Below are 16,052 nucleotides of genomic sequence, written 5' to 3'. Positions count from 1 at the left end.
ATTCACCCACATCAACCTTCCTCCTGACAGTGTGATATGCTAATCACATGCCAGCTCCTCCCAAATGATAATGGAAGTGGCCACTCACCTTCATCAATTGCCCACTATCGGTTTATGACTGACAGCGCAATTTGCCAATCATCCATTGACCTCTTCTAATTGATGGCTAAATCCACAATGATCTACCATTATTTTGATGACCAAATTCACCAATCATCCTTCACTAATGGCGGTGGTGGTGATGATGCTGTGACGTTATTTTTAAAAAAAAGAATGGGGCAGGGCAAGCAGTATTTAAAGTGAGCATTTAAAAAGAGACCTTGTAAACAGGCAAACAAAACACTGTTGAAAAACACCAACTATTGGCATTTTTGCTTCAATTATTTAATTGTAAATAAATCTGATTATTGTTTTAACTTGTATGAAGCTGGTTGGACAGTTGATATTTTTCATCTTCCAAGATTGAATAAAAACATGGTGGAAATCCTGTGTAAATTCCACTAGGTAACTTGCCACAAACAGACTTAAATGTTAGACCTAGGCTGTGATTAGCTCAGGAAACCAGAAACCAAAGATGTAGATTTGAGCTCATATGGGATGCAATCCACTTACGAAACCTGCTGTTTGCCTGTTTCAGCAAAAAAAAATGGTTTGGAGAAGCTCCAACTAAAGCACATGAGTATCAGTATAGAGAATAGATCAGAGAGAGTCATCACTTATTTACATTCACCAAACTTGATAACTCACAAAAATATCTCAAGAATGAGGATCAGTTGCAAATAGAATATAAATCAATATCCCACTGTTATTTGTAACATTTGTTTACATTTTTTGATAAAGCAATTGTACAAAGATTATAACTATTACATTATACAGGATAGTACTACAGAATTTTCTCAGATTATAAAGTGTCTATTAAATAGAAATTTTAAAATGCACATTTTTGTTTAGGCCTCAGCTGGAGTATTGTGGACAATTCTGGGCACCACACTTCAGGAAAAATGTAAATGTCTTAGAAAGGGTATAGAGGAGGTTTACCAGGGATGAGGGACTTCAGTTATGAGGAGATGTTGGAAAAGTTAGGACAGTTCTCCTTGGAACAGAGGAGGTTAAGAGGTGACCTAATATTGATAAGAGTACATAGAGAAAAACTATTCCCTCTGGCAAGTGGGACAATAACCAGAGGTCATAGAGTTTAAATTTTTGGCAAAAGATCTAGCGTGAAGATGAGGAGAATTTTTTTCCCCACTCAGTTTGAGACCTGGGACGCTCTACCTGAAAAGGTGGTGGAAGCTGATTCCATAAATAATTTAAAAAGGGAGTTGGACAGGTACTTGAGGATAAGGAACGTACAGGGTTGTGGACAAAAAAAAACAGGGGGGTGGGGGGGGAGAACGGGACTAAGCATGACTGCTCTTTCAAAGAGCCAGCACAAGCACAATGGACCAAATGGCTTCCTTCTGCGCTGTAAGTTTGCCATGATTCTAATATTTCAATGTAATTATGTCAATTTCAACATTTTTTTAAATGTTAACATGTTACAGTAGAAATAAATTCTCAGGGAAATTAATTCTGGGAACAAGATTACATCACTACCACAAAACAGGAAAAATATTTAATGGAGGGCTTGACAGGGTAAATTCCGAGAGGCTGTTTCCCCTGGCTGGAGAGTCTAGAACTAGTCAGTGACATCTCTCTGTCCTCACTGACTTCTGGTCCCCCAACACTACAAATCTAAAACCCTCATCCTTGTGTTTAAATCCCCCTATGGCCTCATTCTTCCGTAACTGCTTCTGCTCTCACTGCAGAAAGCCGTCGGGATCCACCACCGAAGAGGTGGACACAGCGCGGACAGCCAAGTCTGGGAAGACCGCCGGGATCGATGGCAGCTACCCAGAATTCCTCAAGAACCAGGGCCCAAATGGACGGATGTGGCTTGCCAGGCTCGTCTCCAACATCCTTATAAACCAATATAACATTCCTAAGGGGCTGAACAGGCTAGATGCTAGGAGGATGTTTCCCCTGGCTGGAGTGTCTAGAACTAGGGTCACAGTCTCGGAATAAGGCGTGGGCTATTTAAGACTGAGATGAGGAGAAAGTTCTTCACTCAGCAGGTTGTGAATCTTTGGAATTCTCTACCCCAGAGGGCTGTGGATGTTCAGTCGGTGAGTATATTGAAGACTGAGATCGATAGATTTTTGAGCACTAAAGGAATATGGGGATCGGGCGAGAAAGTGGAGTTGAGGTAGATGATCAGCCATGATCTTATGGAATGGCGGAGCAGGCTCGAGGGGCCGAATGGCCTACTCCTGCTCCTAATTCTTATGTTCTTATGACACCATTGCAAGAAAAACAAACAGGCGTACCAGTCACCTTATAGGATATGTATGGTAAACTCCCACTACCAGCTTAAAATGTTAGTGTCTAGATCATTTCTTGGCCAAGTCATGTAATTCCAAACAAAGAATGTTACAATATTTCTTAATATGGTATTGTTTGACACATCTTTAAGAACAATTTTGTAAAATGACTGGAATCAAATTTAAACTTCCCAATAAATGAACACATTTGTTCCAAGTTAATTTAGGATTTTTTTAATTTGTTTTTTTAAAATCAGTTCAATATATACCACCACGAATTAAGATTCAGCAGCTTTGCATCAGAATACTTATTAAAATTTGTTAGCAACTATGGGAAAATTCTGTGACAATAAAGAAGTGCAAACATAATTATTAAGTATATATTTTAAACATTTCTTCAGGTTTTTAAATTACACAAAAAGATAAACAATTGGCTCAAAAATCCACGCAGAGGGGAAAAAGTTATTTTTACAATCAAAATTGGGAGAAACAGAACGTTTTCATTATTGATGCCCACATTGATCTTCAGATTTAACGTGGTCAGTTAATTGTTCAACTTGGGGCAAACAGTGAACAACGTGGAATGAAATACAGCTCCAACACCGAGCAAAGGATTACCAAGTTAGCCACACATTCTCTACAGCCAAGTTTCTGTTCATCTTGGAATCAAATGATGATTTTTATATTGCTCTTATGCTGCTGGCTCTGAATGCACAAGTCTTGCACGGCCAGCAGCACATTTAAGTAAACACACCAGATCTTTCTGGTTATATGCAAGAGCAACAGCTAGGAAAACCTTGTTTTTACTAGGTCTTTCTAACTCCACTAAACGCACTGTTCTGGCAGCAGCACCATCCCAACAGAGACACACGTGACATCGGGATGTTTGAGGATATAGAATGCAAAATATGGTACCAACTCGCTTCGCATGGCCAAGGACCCCGTCAATCTAAAATGGAGGATCCTGTCAGCATAAAATGGTGGTGAAATGTCGACATCGCTGAGTCACTTGTATATTGTATAAGAATTGATCACGTTGAGAATATCATTTCAAGAAACAGAAACCAGAAACTGTAAAAACAGCAGAAAAGTAAAGAGGGCTAACCATGATACCTGATCTTTTGTTAACGAGGCTGGCACCCATGATGTCACACCTTGCTGATAGAAACAATAGCAGAAACTGTACAAACATTAGGTGATTGCAAATGCATTACCATAATGATTAGGTGATCGTGAAACCATTACCAGGAGATTTACTTAACTGTAAACCACTCAGTAAAATGTGACTTCTTTATTTCAAACTGCCAGGCCAGGAAATCAAATTAAATGTATACGTGCCCAGCTCGGGATTGGTGCAGACTGTACGATGTGTTAATGTCTTCTCAAATGCAAGTATAATAATGTAGCACACGGTATGAGAACTTACTTGCTCTGGTGGAACCTGTCGGACTCTACTGGAGTCAGGACTGTGCTGTATCAGAGTAAGTCTCCCGGGATGACGAAATAAAACTGTTGAACGCAACCTACCGGTATTCGACTCAGTGTTTGTACTGAACCAGATTGAGGGCAAAAGAATCGGATTCAACATGTTGATACATCATGCAAGTTTGGCCGGTGCTCTATCATAGCCAGTCTGCACATCCACTTTGTACTGGGAGCGACTCTGCACTGTTTCACAAGGAGAGAAGGTGCACTCTTCAAATGTTAATGAAGAACAGTAGCACACTTTGAACGCTCTCCCAAGACCTGGCCTGCATTACAAAAGCAACATTTTCTATCGTGCAATATGGTAGCTGGCCGTTGACTTGCAGCTGTTGCGCAGCTTGCAACTTGTTGGATTCGCTAAAGCCAACCAATGGGAAGTACCCCACTAAACATGATAAAACCTGCCAAGAAAGTCAAATAAATCATAACAAGCCATTGTAATTGACACCACAACCAAGTTCCACATAGTATCAACATCAAATTCTGAATTCCTATCAATAGGTAATAAGTTTGGAAATCAAGGTCACTGCAGTACCTGATCAGGACCAATCACACGTTTGATTTCCCCACTGGTTAGGCCTTATAATAAATTAGATTAATTTCAGACTTCAACCTGTATTAGAACACCTGAAGTTAGTTGGGGGGTGAAAAGGATTATTACAGACAGGTTCCATTGTAGCCACTGAGTGTAAACAAATAGGTTAGTTAAATGTGAGCTTCAAAAAAATTCAACCAGCTAATAGACTCATCAATGACCATTTTAAATGCTTACATTCATTCCACCACCTTGCTGGTAAGATTTTGCTGGCAAATAGTCAGCATTTAAAACTACAAACAGTAATGATCAATATTGGAAAAAGTGATTGCTTTTTTTAAAATTGGTAGCAATTTATCATTCCAGTCCAGAAGAAAAATAACTGGTTTCAGATAATACTTTGTTCAACAGCTTAGATTTCAGTACTGTTATTACCTACATAGAGGCATGAAAGGGCACTTTACAGCTCAGTAGAAGGACACTGTGGGTTTTTGGAGGAGGTGAAAGGAAGAGGGTCAGGAGGGAACAGAAGCACATTCAAAGGAGCGAGTCTCAAGGGGGGTTTCTCAAGGCCAGGAAGTGGTGCCCAAGGGTAGGGGCAGCTGGCTGAAGGAGTGGTCACTGATGGTGGAGTGGAGGAAGCAGGAAACAAAAGATAGGCCAGTGCTGGAGGACCAGAGAGAGTGCACACAGAGACATAGAGCTGGAGGAGGGAGGCAACTGAAGAGGAGGATGAACTCAATCTTAGATAACATGGGAAGCTAGTGGAGCTCAACACGGACAGAGGTAATGGGGACATGAGTACAGACAAGAACATGGGTTTCAGCACTCAGTATAGCATTGTTTGAGCAGTCAAAACAGGGAGGACGGCAAGGTGAACATCAGAAATGTCCCACTGCAAGGTAATAAAGTGTGGATCAAGGTTTCATCAGTGGAGGAGTAGGAGATAGGAGCAGAGGTGAAAAAAATGTTTTAGTTTTAGATCAGTTGTGGGCAGTAAAAACAGCTTGGAGCAAGCAAGAAGCTGTGCTTTCATACGGCTGGGCTGAGTCTGAAGTGGCAGACAGGGAAGGAAGGCAGAGAGGCATAGTTATTTGCAGAGTTGAGGAGGATTGTTTTAGTTTTCCCTGACATTAGGCTGAAGAAAGTTTTGGCTCATCCTGTGCTTAACACTGGACAGAGTACTGGAGATGGTGGCAACAGCCGTGAGGTCAATGGAGGAGATGGGAAGGTAGGTGTTATCAGCATCCATGTGAAAACGTGCAAATAACATGGCATGCAAAAGGAGGGATCATTTATGGAAATGTAATGTCTACAATGCAAAAGGTAGGAGTGGAAGCACAGGGTCAGTCTAAGGATAAGGGGTAAGCCATTTAGGACAGAGATGAGGAGGAATTACTTCACCCAGTGAGTGGTGAACCTGTGGAATTCCCTACCACAGAAGGCATTGGAGGCCAATTCATTAAATATATTCAAGAAGGAGTTAGATATATTTCTTAAGGCTAAAGGGATCAAGGGATGTGGGGAGAAGGCAGGGACAGGGTACTGAAGTTGGATGATCAGCCATGATCTCATTGAATGGCGGAGCAGGCTCGAGGGGCCGAATGGCCTACTCCTGCTCCTATCTTCTATGTTTCTATGTTCCTAGAGCAGTACCATGGAGATGAACTATGGAGGAGACACATTCGAGGAGAATGGAGTGGCCAGCAGTTTTGAAGGCAACAGAAAAGTTGAGGAGAATGAGGAAGGGCACTGAACCATTGTAACAATAACATTAAGATAGGAAGTCAAACCTTTGGGAACAGTGCACCTTGGGTGGAATGCATCTGATTAAGAGTGCATTTACACGAGAAAGCAGAAAGTGCTTTAAGCAAACACAGAAGTTGTATTGTAAATGCACTCTTATTGTGTACTCGCCCTCCCTTTACTTCTGTCTCTCCTCTTTCACTTCATTCTCCCTGCCCTCACCTGGTCACTTTCTCTCTCCCCTACTACCGTCTCTTCTCATTTTCCCCCCACCCCACCCTGTGCTTTTTCACTTTGCTTTTTTTTTCTTTCCAATTCTTACTCTCCTGTTTTTACCCATCTCTGTCTCTACTACTACAGACAATGAAACGCTGCAATATTGCTATTCAAGTGTGCGGCCAAATTGGGAGGCAGTAACAGATGGGAACTCGAGCAGTGCGTTGAGCACTCAGGTGGGTGGGCAGGGTAAAAGATGGCAGTATCTGCGGCCACCTCTCTGAGGCAAGGTGAGAAGGCGATGTCGCTGTGTGCTCAGGGAGGATCCAAGAGTCTCTTGACTGATGGCCATCTGTGAGTCAGTCAGTTGCTCCAAGGTGGATTACCCTCCTTGCCCTAATATGTTGAACAAAAACTGGCACGAACCGCGATTTAAACATCTCAAAGCATCTGCTGTCTGGGGAAAACAAAGATCAGATCACGAAAAATGCGTACCTGGCTTTCCTCATGGGACACCCGCATCTGTTCTTTGAGCACCGACATCCGGGCCGCCTCCTCTTTCCTCAGCACTCGTTCCTTCTTCAGCTCGGGGCTCCAGAAAGTTTTGATGCTGTTCATAGACGATCCCAGCTTGGTGTCTTTGATTTCCAGCTCCTTCCGGAGTATCTCGTTCTCCCTCTGCAGATCCTTGAGCTGCGCTTGCAGATCGACCATGGTGTTGTCACGGACCTGCCTCAAGGTGGTGGGCGCTTGGTGGTGGTGGTGGAGGTGGTGAGAGGACGGGGTGACCATGCCGCTGTGCTGGTGTTGGTGGTGATCGCTGAACGACAGGGTATCCCCCCCGGGAGCAAGCCCTGCCGAGGCGATGTTCGGACTGCTGCCCATGGCCGTAACCCGACCCCCGTAGGTTGCTCGGTTGGTCGCCCTGCCCAGGGTCATGGTTCCTTTGGGAAAGCTGGTGGAGGCGACTCCCTCATGATCACTCAGGTACATGGGTCCCGATGTGGCGTAGGCTGCGTTCAGAGACTGGATGTTCTCCATGGACAAGGTTTTCCCGGCCCCGCCCGTCCCGCTACTGTTTGTCCTCCGGTGGCCCAGGCGGGGAGATCGGGGAAGCCGGGGAGACCGCGACGGGCTGCCTTCCACGTGGCCCACTGTCCTGGAACTTCCGTACATGATTGGCGTGTCTGGATCAAAGGCAACTGCAGATCCGTAATGTTACAGGAATCGCCGTGTGAATGAGCAATCAGTCAACGCCTCTGCTTTCTGCTGCCTGTCCGAGCTTGTTACTGCATTTCCACTGGTGGCGAGAGACAAGGGCTTGCCCGACTTTTCAGATCTAGAATATTTAAAAAGAATTAATGTAATCATTTATCCGTGGCAAAACGACCAGATGAAAAGTTACAACTTACTAAGTTTTGCACTTTTAAAACCAGTAAATGGCATGTATCTGAATCACAAACACTCATTTATTAACACTCAGGTGTTGCGTTCTCCCATACTGTAGCATATTTTTGTGGTAACCGTTTTCTAAGATATTTTATCATACTGGGTTCATGAATACATCTATTTACCGGAAAATAAATCATTTTCTCTTCTGATCACTAACTTGTTAACTTTAAGAGTTAATTAATTTTATTTTTAACCATGGCTGCACTGAATAAGTGTAGTCATTGCATATTTCCTCTGCAACAAATCGCCAGCATGTGTGCTTTGTACAGTACAATGATGGCAACTGGGGTGTCTATGTTTTGCCATTGTATGAATTGTTTTGCATTCCAGTTTATTATTTCTAGCATGGGAGCTCACGGCAAAAGGAAGCCAATTACCAGGACAGGTCCAAATTTTAGACTAATCATTGGTCTGAAGTTGCTTTTATGCCTGGGCATATTGAAAGTGTTTATTACTGTCTATGAACTGATTACTTGCTCCAAAGTTACAGGCCATATCAGCATCACACAGACTTTGTTACAGGATGGAGCGAGTCCAAGTTATTAGTCATTTCTTTAGACTTTCCAGCAAACAATTCACATTTCTTGGCTTGTTGCAATGTTTAACTTGAATTCCCAACAAGTAAAAGGCAAGATAATACTTGCTACTACTTGTGCATATCAGAACAAGTGAATTAGTTTAGATTGGAGGGGAACCACTGTGCCTATAATTCACCTCATGTTTTGCAAATCTGCATGAGTATGTAGAGTTCATCCCCCCTCCTGCCCCCATTACTCTTCTGCAAGGGACAATAAAGGTACTATATAAATACAAAGTATTGTTGTTACTGTCCAATAGGTGTATTCAAAAGGACATAGTAAGGCTAGCAGAATGGGCAGCTGAAATTTAATACAGAGAAGTGTGAGGTGGTGCATTTTGGCAGAAGGAACAGGGAGAGGCAATATACACTTAATGGCACAGCTTTAAAGAGTGTGCAGGGACAGAGGGACCTGGGAGTTAATGTGCATAGGTCCCTGAAGGTGGCAGGACATATTGAGAGAGTGGTTAACAAAGCATATGGGATGTTGGGCTTCATAAACAGAGGTCTTGAGTACAAAAGTAGAGAAGTCATGCTGAACCTTTATAAAGTGCTGGTTAGGCCACAACTGGAGTATTGCGTCCAGTTCTGGTCACCACACTTTAGGAAGAATGTGAAGGCATGTGAGGGTGCAGAGGAGATTACCAGAATGGATCCGGGGATGGGGGATCTTAGCTACAAGGATAGGTTGGAGAAGCTGGATTTGTTTTCATTAGAGTAAAGGAGGTTGAGGGGTGATTTGATAGAGGTGTACAAGATTATGACAGGTTTGGATAGGCTAGACAGGGAAAGGCTGTTCCCACTAGTTGATGGTACAAGGACTAGGCGACACAGATTTAAGGTTTTGGGCAAGAGATATGGGGGGGGGCGCAGTGAGGAAAAACTTTTTTTTTTTTTTTTTTTTTAAACACAGCGAGTGGTGATGACCTGGAATTCACTGCCGACGGAAGTGGTGGAAGCGGGGAGACTGGATAGGCACTTGAGGGAAATAAACTTACAGGACTACGGAGATAGAGCGGGGGAGTGGGACTGACTGGATTGCTCTACAGAGAGCCGGCAGGGACGCGATGGGCCGAAAGGCCTCCTTCTGTGCTGTTATGACTCTAACAGATTAGAAAGGTTATGCATAATAGGCAATTTGAAGTTACCAAGGCCAATGTCTTGCTGTTTTGAGAGCCTAAAACACACTTCTAAAACAATTGTGTTTTTAAGCACTCCCAGAAATGATGGACTATAGTCCTCAATGTTTCTTACATCAACATATAAATGGACATGTCAATGTCCAGGAAGAACAATCTATACATTGTCTAGTGTAGACAATAGGAATATTTTGAAGTGGATACATTAATGAGAAGCAGAGTCATGTCTCCTCACACTGATTTATGACCGTCTCTGGAGTCTGGCTGCAGTTTACATTTTAGGTGTCTATCCAAATTCCTTTTAATTTAACTACATTCTTCATTTTGCCCCAAATCTCTTACAAAAAGTAGAAAGATTTACTGTGAATCTTACAGTTGCTCTACAATAAACTGTGGTTTTCATTATAGGGAAGAGATGAACCTTCAAATTACAGCCCTATAAGCCTTCCTTCAACTGTGGGGAAAGTGTTAAGACTTTGATGAGGGATAGCATAAGAGATCATCTAGGATGACAGCTTCTGATGAGAAAGCACCAGCATGAATACAAGGACAAACTGCGTTTGACTAATTCATTGGATTTTTTTTTTTAATTTTTTTTTTTGGAGGAGGCTACAGATCTGGTAAATAAGGGCGAGGCAGTGGAAGTTATCTACCCGAACTTCGGAAAACATACAAAACTGTGCAATATAACAAACTGATTCACAAGGTGCATACCCTGGGATAGAAGGCAAAGTATTAGACTGGATTGATGCAAGGTTGAAAGGTAGACAGCCACGTGTTGTGCTGAATGGGGAGGTGTCAGATTGGAAACCAGTTCCCAGTGCAGGCACACATGGGTTGGTGTTGAGGTTGCTGTTGTTCATTTTTGATAAACGACTTACAGGACAGAATACTGTTCAAGATTTCCAAGTCTGGGGATGACACCAAATTGGGTGGAGTAGCCAATGCTGATAACCAATGTGTGGCAGTCCAAAGGAACATGGACAGGCTAGGTTAGAGAGCAGAGAATTGGCAGACAGAGTTCAACACGTGAAAGTGTAAAGTCATGAGATTAGATAGAAAAAGCAAGAATGTGGAACATGTATGAAATGGCAACATGTTTGAGGGGAGAGCATGAATGAGGTCTACATGTTTGGTGGATAGATCATTTAAAACTTTAGTTAAGTGTTCACAGATGAAGAAAGTGAATAAAATGTTGAGATGTATAGCTAAGGACATGACTTACAAGTCCAAGGAAGTTATGCTGACATTATCTCTGACATCAGTGAGGTTGCTCCTGGAGTAGTGTTCAAAGTCAGGATCCGTATTACAGGAAAATGTTGAATTATTGGAGGAATTCCAGATGAGAGCTATGTGGACAATTCCTGAAATCAAGAGAGCCGAGTTGTCTATCCTGGGACTTTATTCTCTGGAAAAAGAGGAAAAGGAAGGGAGCCTTGATAAAGGTCGTTAAAATTTTCAGAACAGTAAGACAAACATTCTTCCCTTCCACTCAACCCCAAAAAGGCATATTGTAGCCAGAAGATCATAAGCTATGGACAATCCTTTCAAACCAGTATCCACTGAAAGTACTCCCAAATTCCAAAAGAGATATTTTAATTTGCAGGAAAAGCTATTACATTTAGCTACTGGTATTATCCAACTAGAAGTTTAAAAACAAGGAGGGGAACTAGAGACATATACATACACAAACACATACATACATATACACACATGTATGCATACACATATATACAAAAACACAAACACGTATATACATATACGCACATATATACACACCCACCATACACACCCCACATATAGAATATAATATGTGTAGACTATCCCTTATCCGCAATTCCAAAATTCGAAAACCTCAAGTTTTTTCATGGAGCGTAACTAGAGTATTTATGGTCTATATTTATTCCACTATTTAATTTACCAAATTATTACTGTACAAATAAATTGTAATACTATTTATAGTCTTTATTTATCCCACTCTGAATATTCATACGGTTCGCTACAGAAATATTAATGTGTTTGCTTACGGGGTGCTGCCCAGACCCCCGCTAGGGTGTTACATACGGATTCTGAATACCATTCTGAAATCGTTCTGTCCGTCTGTCTGTCTGGGCATCACTCAAAAGTTAGAGAGCGTACCTACACATATGTTATATCAAAAGAAAGCTTAAAATTAGGGGAGTCTACTAGGTGTCTTTACTTTTTGGTCAGACAAAAATTGTTCGGACAGTAGACAAAAAACGTTCAAAAAATGGGAACAAATCCGCTCATTAGCGGTTGACCAATCCTACCGCTCATTAGCGTTGAGTGACGTGATGGTTGACCAATCCTACAGTTCAGTGACCTGATGGTTGACCAATTGGTGCATCACGGGGGGAGTTTCATGGCATTTGTGGGTGGGGCCTAATCCTTCAAACTGCCGTTACTGAGGTGAGTGGCGGCCATTACAGACCGGCCGGGCCTGAAGCTTAAAAAATTTCTCTCTCTCTCTTCTTCCCCCTCTCTCCTTCCCCCTCTCCCTCCTTCCCTCTCTCTCCCCCTCTCCCTCCTTCCCTCTCTCTCCCCCTCCCTCTCTTTGCCGTGAGTGCGGGACCGGGAAAACCGGGGCTTTCACACGAGCCGTCCCCAACTGATATCGGACACGGGAGTCCAGAGCGAAAGGCGTTCCACTGCCGCTCGGCCAACTGGGTCCAAAGGCCCACCGCGTTAACCATGAAGAACCCCGGGCTCGCTTTGGAGCGATAGGCACCCGGACTCCCGGTGTCGGATAGGCTCCGTTCTGGTACCGTGGTGAGTCGGAGGGAGAGGGAGGGGGGCGGGGAGAGGGAGGGAGGGAGGGAGGGGGGGGGGGGGGAGAGGGTGAGGGAACTTCCTGCCGAACTCAAAATGGCGGCCGCCCTTCTTCACCCGCACTCTCTCTCTCTCTCTCCTCCCCGTGTGTCTCTCTCTTCACCCCCCCCCCCCACACCACCAAGTCTCTCTCTTGATCCCCAGGCCTCTCTCCTCCCCCTCCCCCCGTCTCTCTCTCTCTCTCTCTCTCTCTCTCCCCGTATGCCCTCAAAAAACCCTTGGCACCACCGGGCACTCCAGCTCACACACACTATATACACACATATATACACACACACACAACCACATATATACATACACACACATACACTAACACTATACACACACACACACACTATACACACACAAATACACACACACACTATATACACACATATATACACACACACACACACATACATATACACACATATACACACACACATACATATATACACACACACACACACAAATACACACACACACAAACAAATACACACACACACAAATACACACACACTATATACACACACACACATATATATACACACACACATATATATACACACACACACAAATACACACACATATATACACACACACACAAATACATACACACTATATACACATATACATACACATACATACACACACATACACATACATATATACACACACATATATACATACACATATATACACACAAATACACACACTATATACACACACATATATACACACACACTATATACACACAAACAAATACACTATACACACACATATATACACACACACATACAAACACACACACTATATACACACACACACTAAACACACACACACTATACACACACACATACACACAACTATATACACACACACATATACACACACACAAATACACACAAATACACACACACAAATGCACTATACACACACACATATATACACACATATACAAACACACACATATATACACACACACACTATATACACACACACACAATCATATATGCACACTATATATACACACACACACACAAATACACACACTACACACTATACACACTCACTATACACACACACACTATACACACACACACACACACCTATATATACACACACACACTATACACACACACACACATATATATATATATATATATACACACACACAATACACACACACTATACAATACACACAATACACACACACACTATATACACACACATATATACACATACACACACACTACACACACTATACACACACACACACATATATACACATACACACTATATATACACACACACACACACTATACACACACATATATACACACATACACACTATATATACACACACACACTATATATACACACACAACACACACACTATACACACTATACACACACACACACACATATATATACACACACACATACTATATATACACACACACTACACACACACTATAATACACACTATACAATACACAATACACACACACACACGTATACACACACATATATACACACACATATATACACACACATATATACACACACATATATACACACACATATATACACACACAACTATACACACACTATACACACACACTATACACACACTACAATACACACACACTATACACAATACAATACACACACACACACAATATACACTATACACACACAATCTATCTATACGCACACACACACAAAATACACACAATACACACACACTATACACACACTATACACACACAATACACACACACACTATACACACAATACGATACACACACACACACACACTATATACACACACACACTCACAATACACACACACTATACACACACTACACACACACACTACACAAACACACACTATACACACACTACAATACACACACACACTATACACACACTACAATACACACACACACTATACACACAATACAATACACACACACACACACACACACACAATATACACTATACACACACACAAAATACACACACACTATACACACACAATACACACACTACAATACACACAATACGATACACACTATATACACTATACACACACACTATCTATACACACACACACTAACACTATACACACACACACACTATACACACACACACACTATACACACACACACACTATACACACACACTATACACACTACACACACACACACACACACTCACACACTATACACACACACTCACTCACACACTATACACACACACACACACACACACACTATACACACACACACACTATACACACACTATACACACACACTATACACACACACACTATACACACACACTACACACACACTATACACACACTATACACACACTATACACACACACACACACTATACACACACACACTATACACACACACACTATACACACACACACTATACACACACACTATACACACACACTACAATACACACACACTATACACACAATACAATACACACACACACACAATATACACTATACACACACACAAAATACACACACACTATACACACTACAATACACACACTACAATACACACTATACACACAATACGATACACACACACACACTATATACACTATACACACACACTATCTATACACACACACACACTATACACACACACTATACACACACACTATACACTATACACACACACACGCTATACACACACACACACTATACACACACACACACACTATACACACACACACTATACACACTATACACACACACACTATACACACACACTATATACACACACACACACACTATACACACACACACATTATACACACACACACACTATACACACTATACACACACACTATACACACACACTATACACACACACACTACACACACACACACACACACACACACTATACACACACACACACACACACTATACACACACACACACACTATACACACACTATACACACACACACACTATATACACACACTATACACACACACACTATACACACACACTATACACACACACACACTACACACACACACACACTATACACACACTATACACACACTATACACACACTATATACACACACTATACACACACACATTATACACACACACACACTATACACACACACTATACACACACACTATACACACACACTATACACACACACTATACACACACACACACTACACACTATACACTATACACACACTATACACACACACACTATACACTATACACACACACACACTATACACACACTATACACACACACACTATACACACACACTATATACACACACTATACACACACACTATACACACACACACTATACACACACACACACTATACACACACACTATATACACACACTATACACACACACACACTATATACACACACTATACACACACACACTATACACACACACTATACACACACACACACACACTATACACACACACTATACACACACACACACACACTATACACACACACTATACACACACACACACACTATACACACACTATACACACACACTATACACACACACTATACACACACACACACACTATACACACACACACACACACACACTATACACACACACACTATACACACACACACTATACACACAAAATACACACTATACACACACACACACTACACAC

General features: G+C 41.9%; 1 protein-coding gene across 6 annotated transcripts in view; it reads right to left on the bottom strand.

Moving 5' to 3' along the window:
- Window positions 1-16,052, bottom strand: part of LOC147111092 (ERC protein 2) — an 885,067-nt gene that overhangs the window by 838,414 nt on the left and 30,601 nt on the right. For all 6 annotated transcript variants that reach the window (XM_086001631.1, XM_086001634.1, XM_086001633.1 and 3 more), the window contains exons 2-3: window positions 10,736-10,918; window positions 6,838-7,681 (exon numbers count right to left, since the gene is read on the bottom strand). In XM_086001631.1, coding sequence (XP_085857757.1) covers window positions 6,838-7,518 — 681 coding nt within the window. In that variant the 5' untranslated portion in view covers window positions 7,519-7,681; window positions 10,736-10,918. The remainder of the gene's footprint in view (window positions 1-6,837; window positions 7,682-10,735; window positions 10,919-16,052) is intronic.

This window comes from Somniosus microcephalus, chromosome 11 (genome assembly GCF_052327205.1).
Source record: "Somniosus microcephalus isolate GS21.2 chromosome 11, FLI_Smic_1.0, whole genome shotgun sequence".
Taxonomy (NCBI): Eukaryota; Metazoa; Chordata; class Chondrichthyes; order Squaliformes; family Somniosidae; genus Somniosus; species Somniosus microcephalus.
The sequence above is the reverse complement of the archived record's forward strand: the minus strand, read 5'-3'. Positions and strand labels throughout refer to the sequence as shown.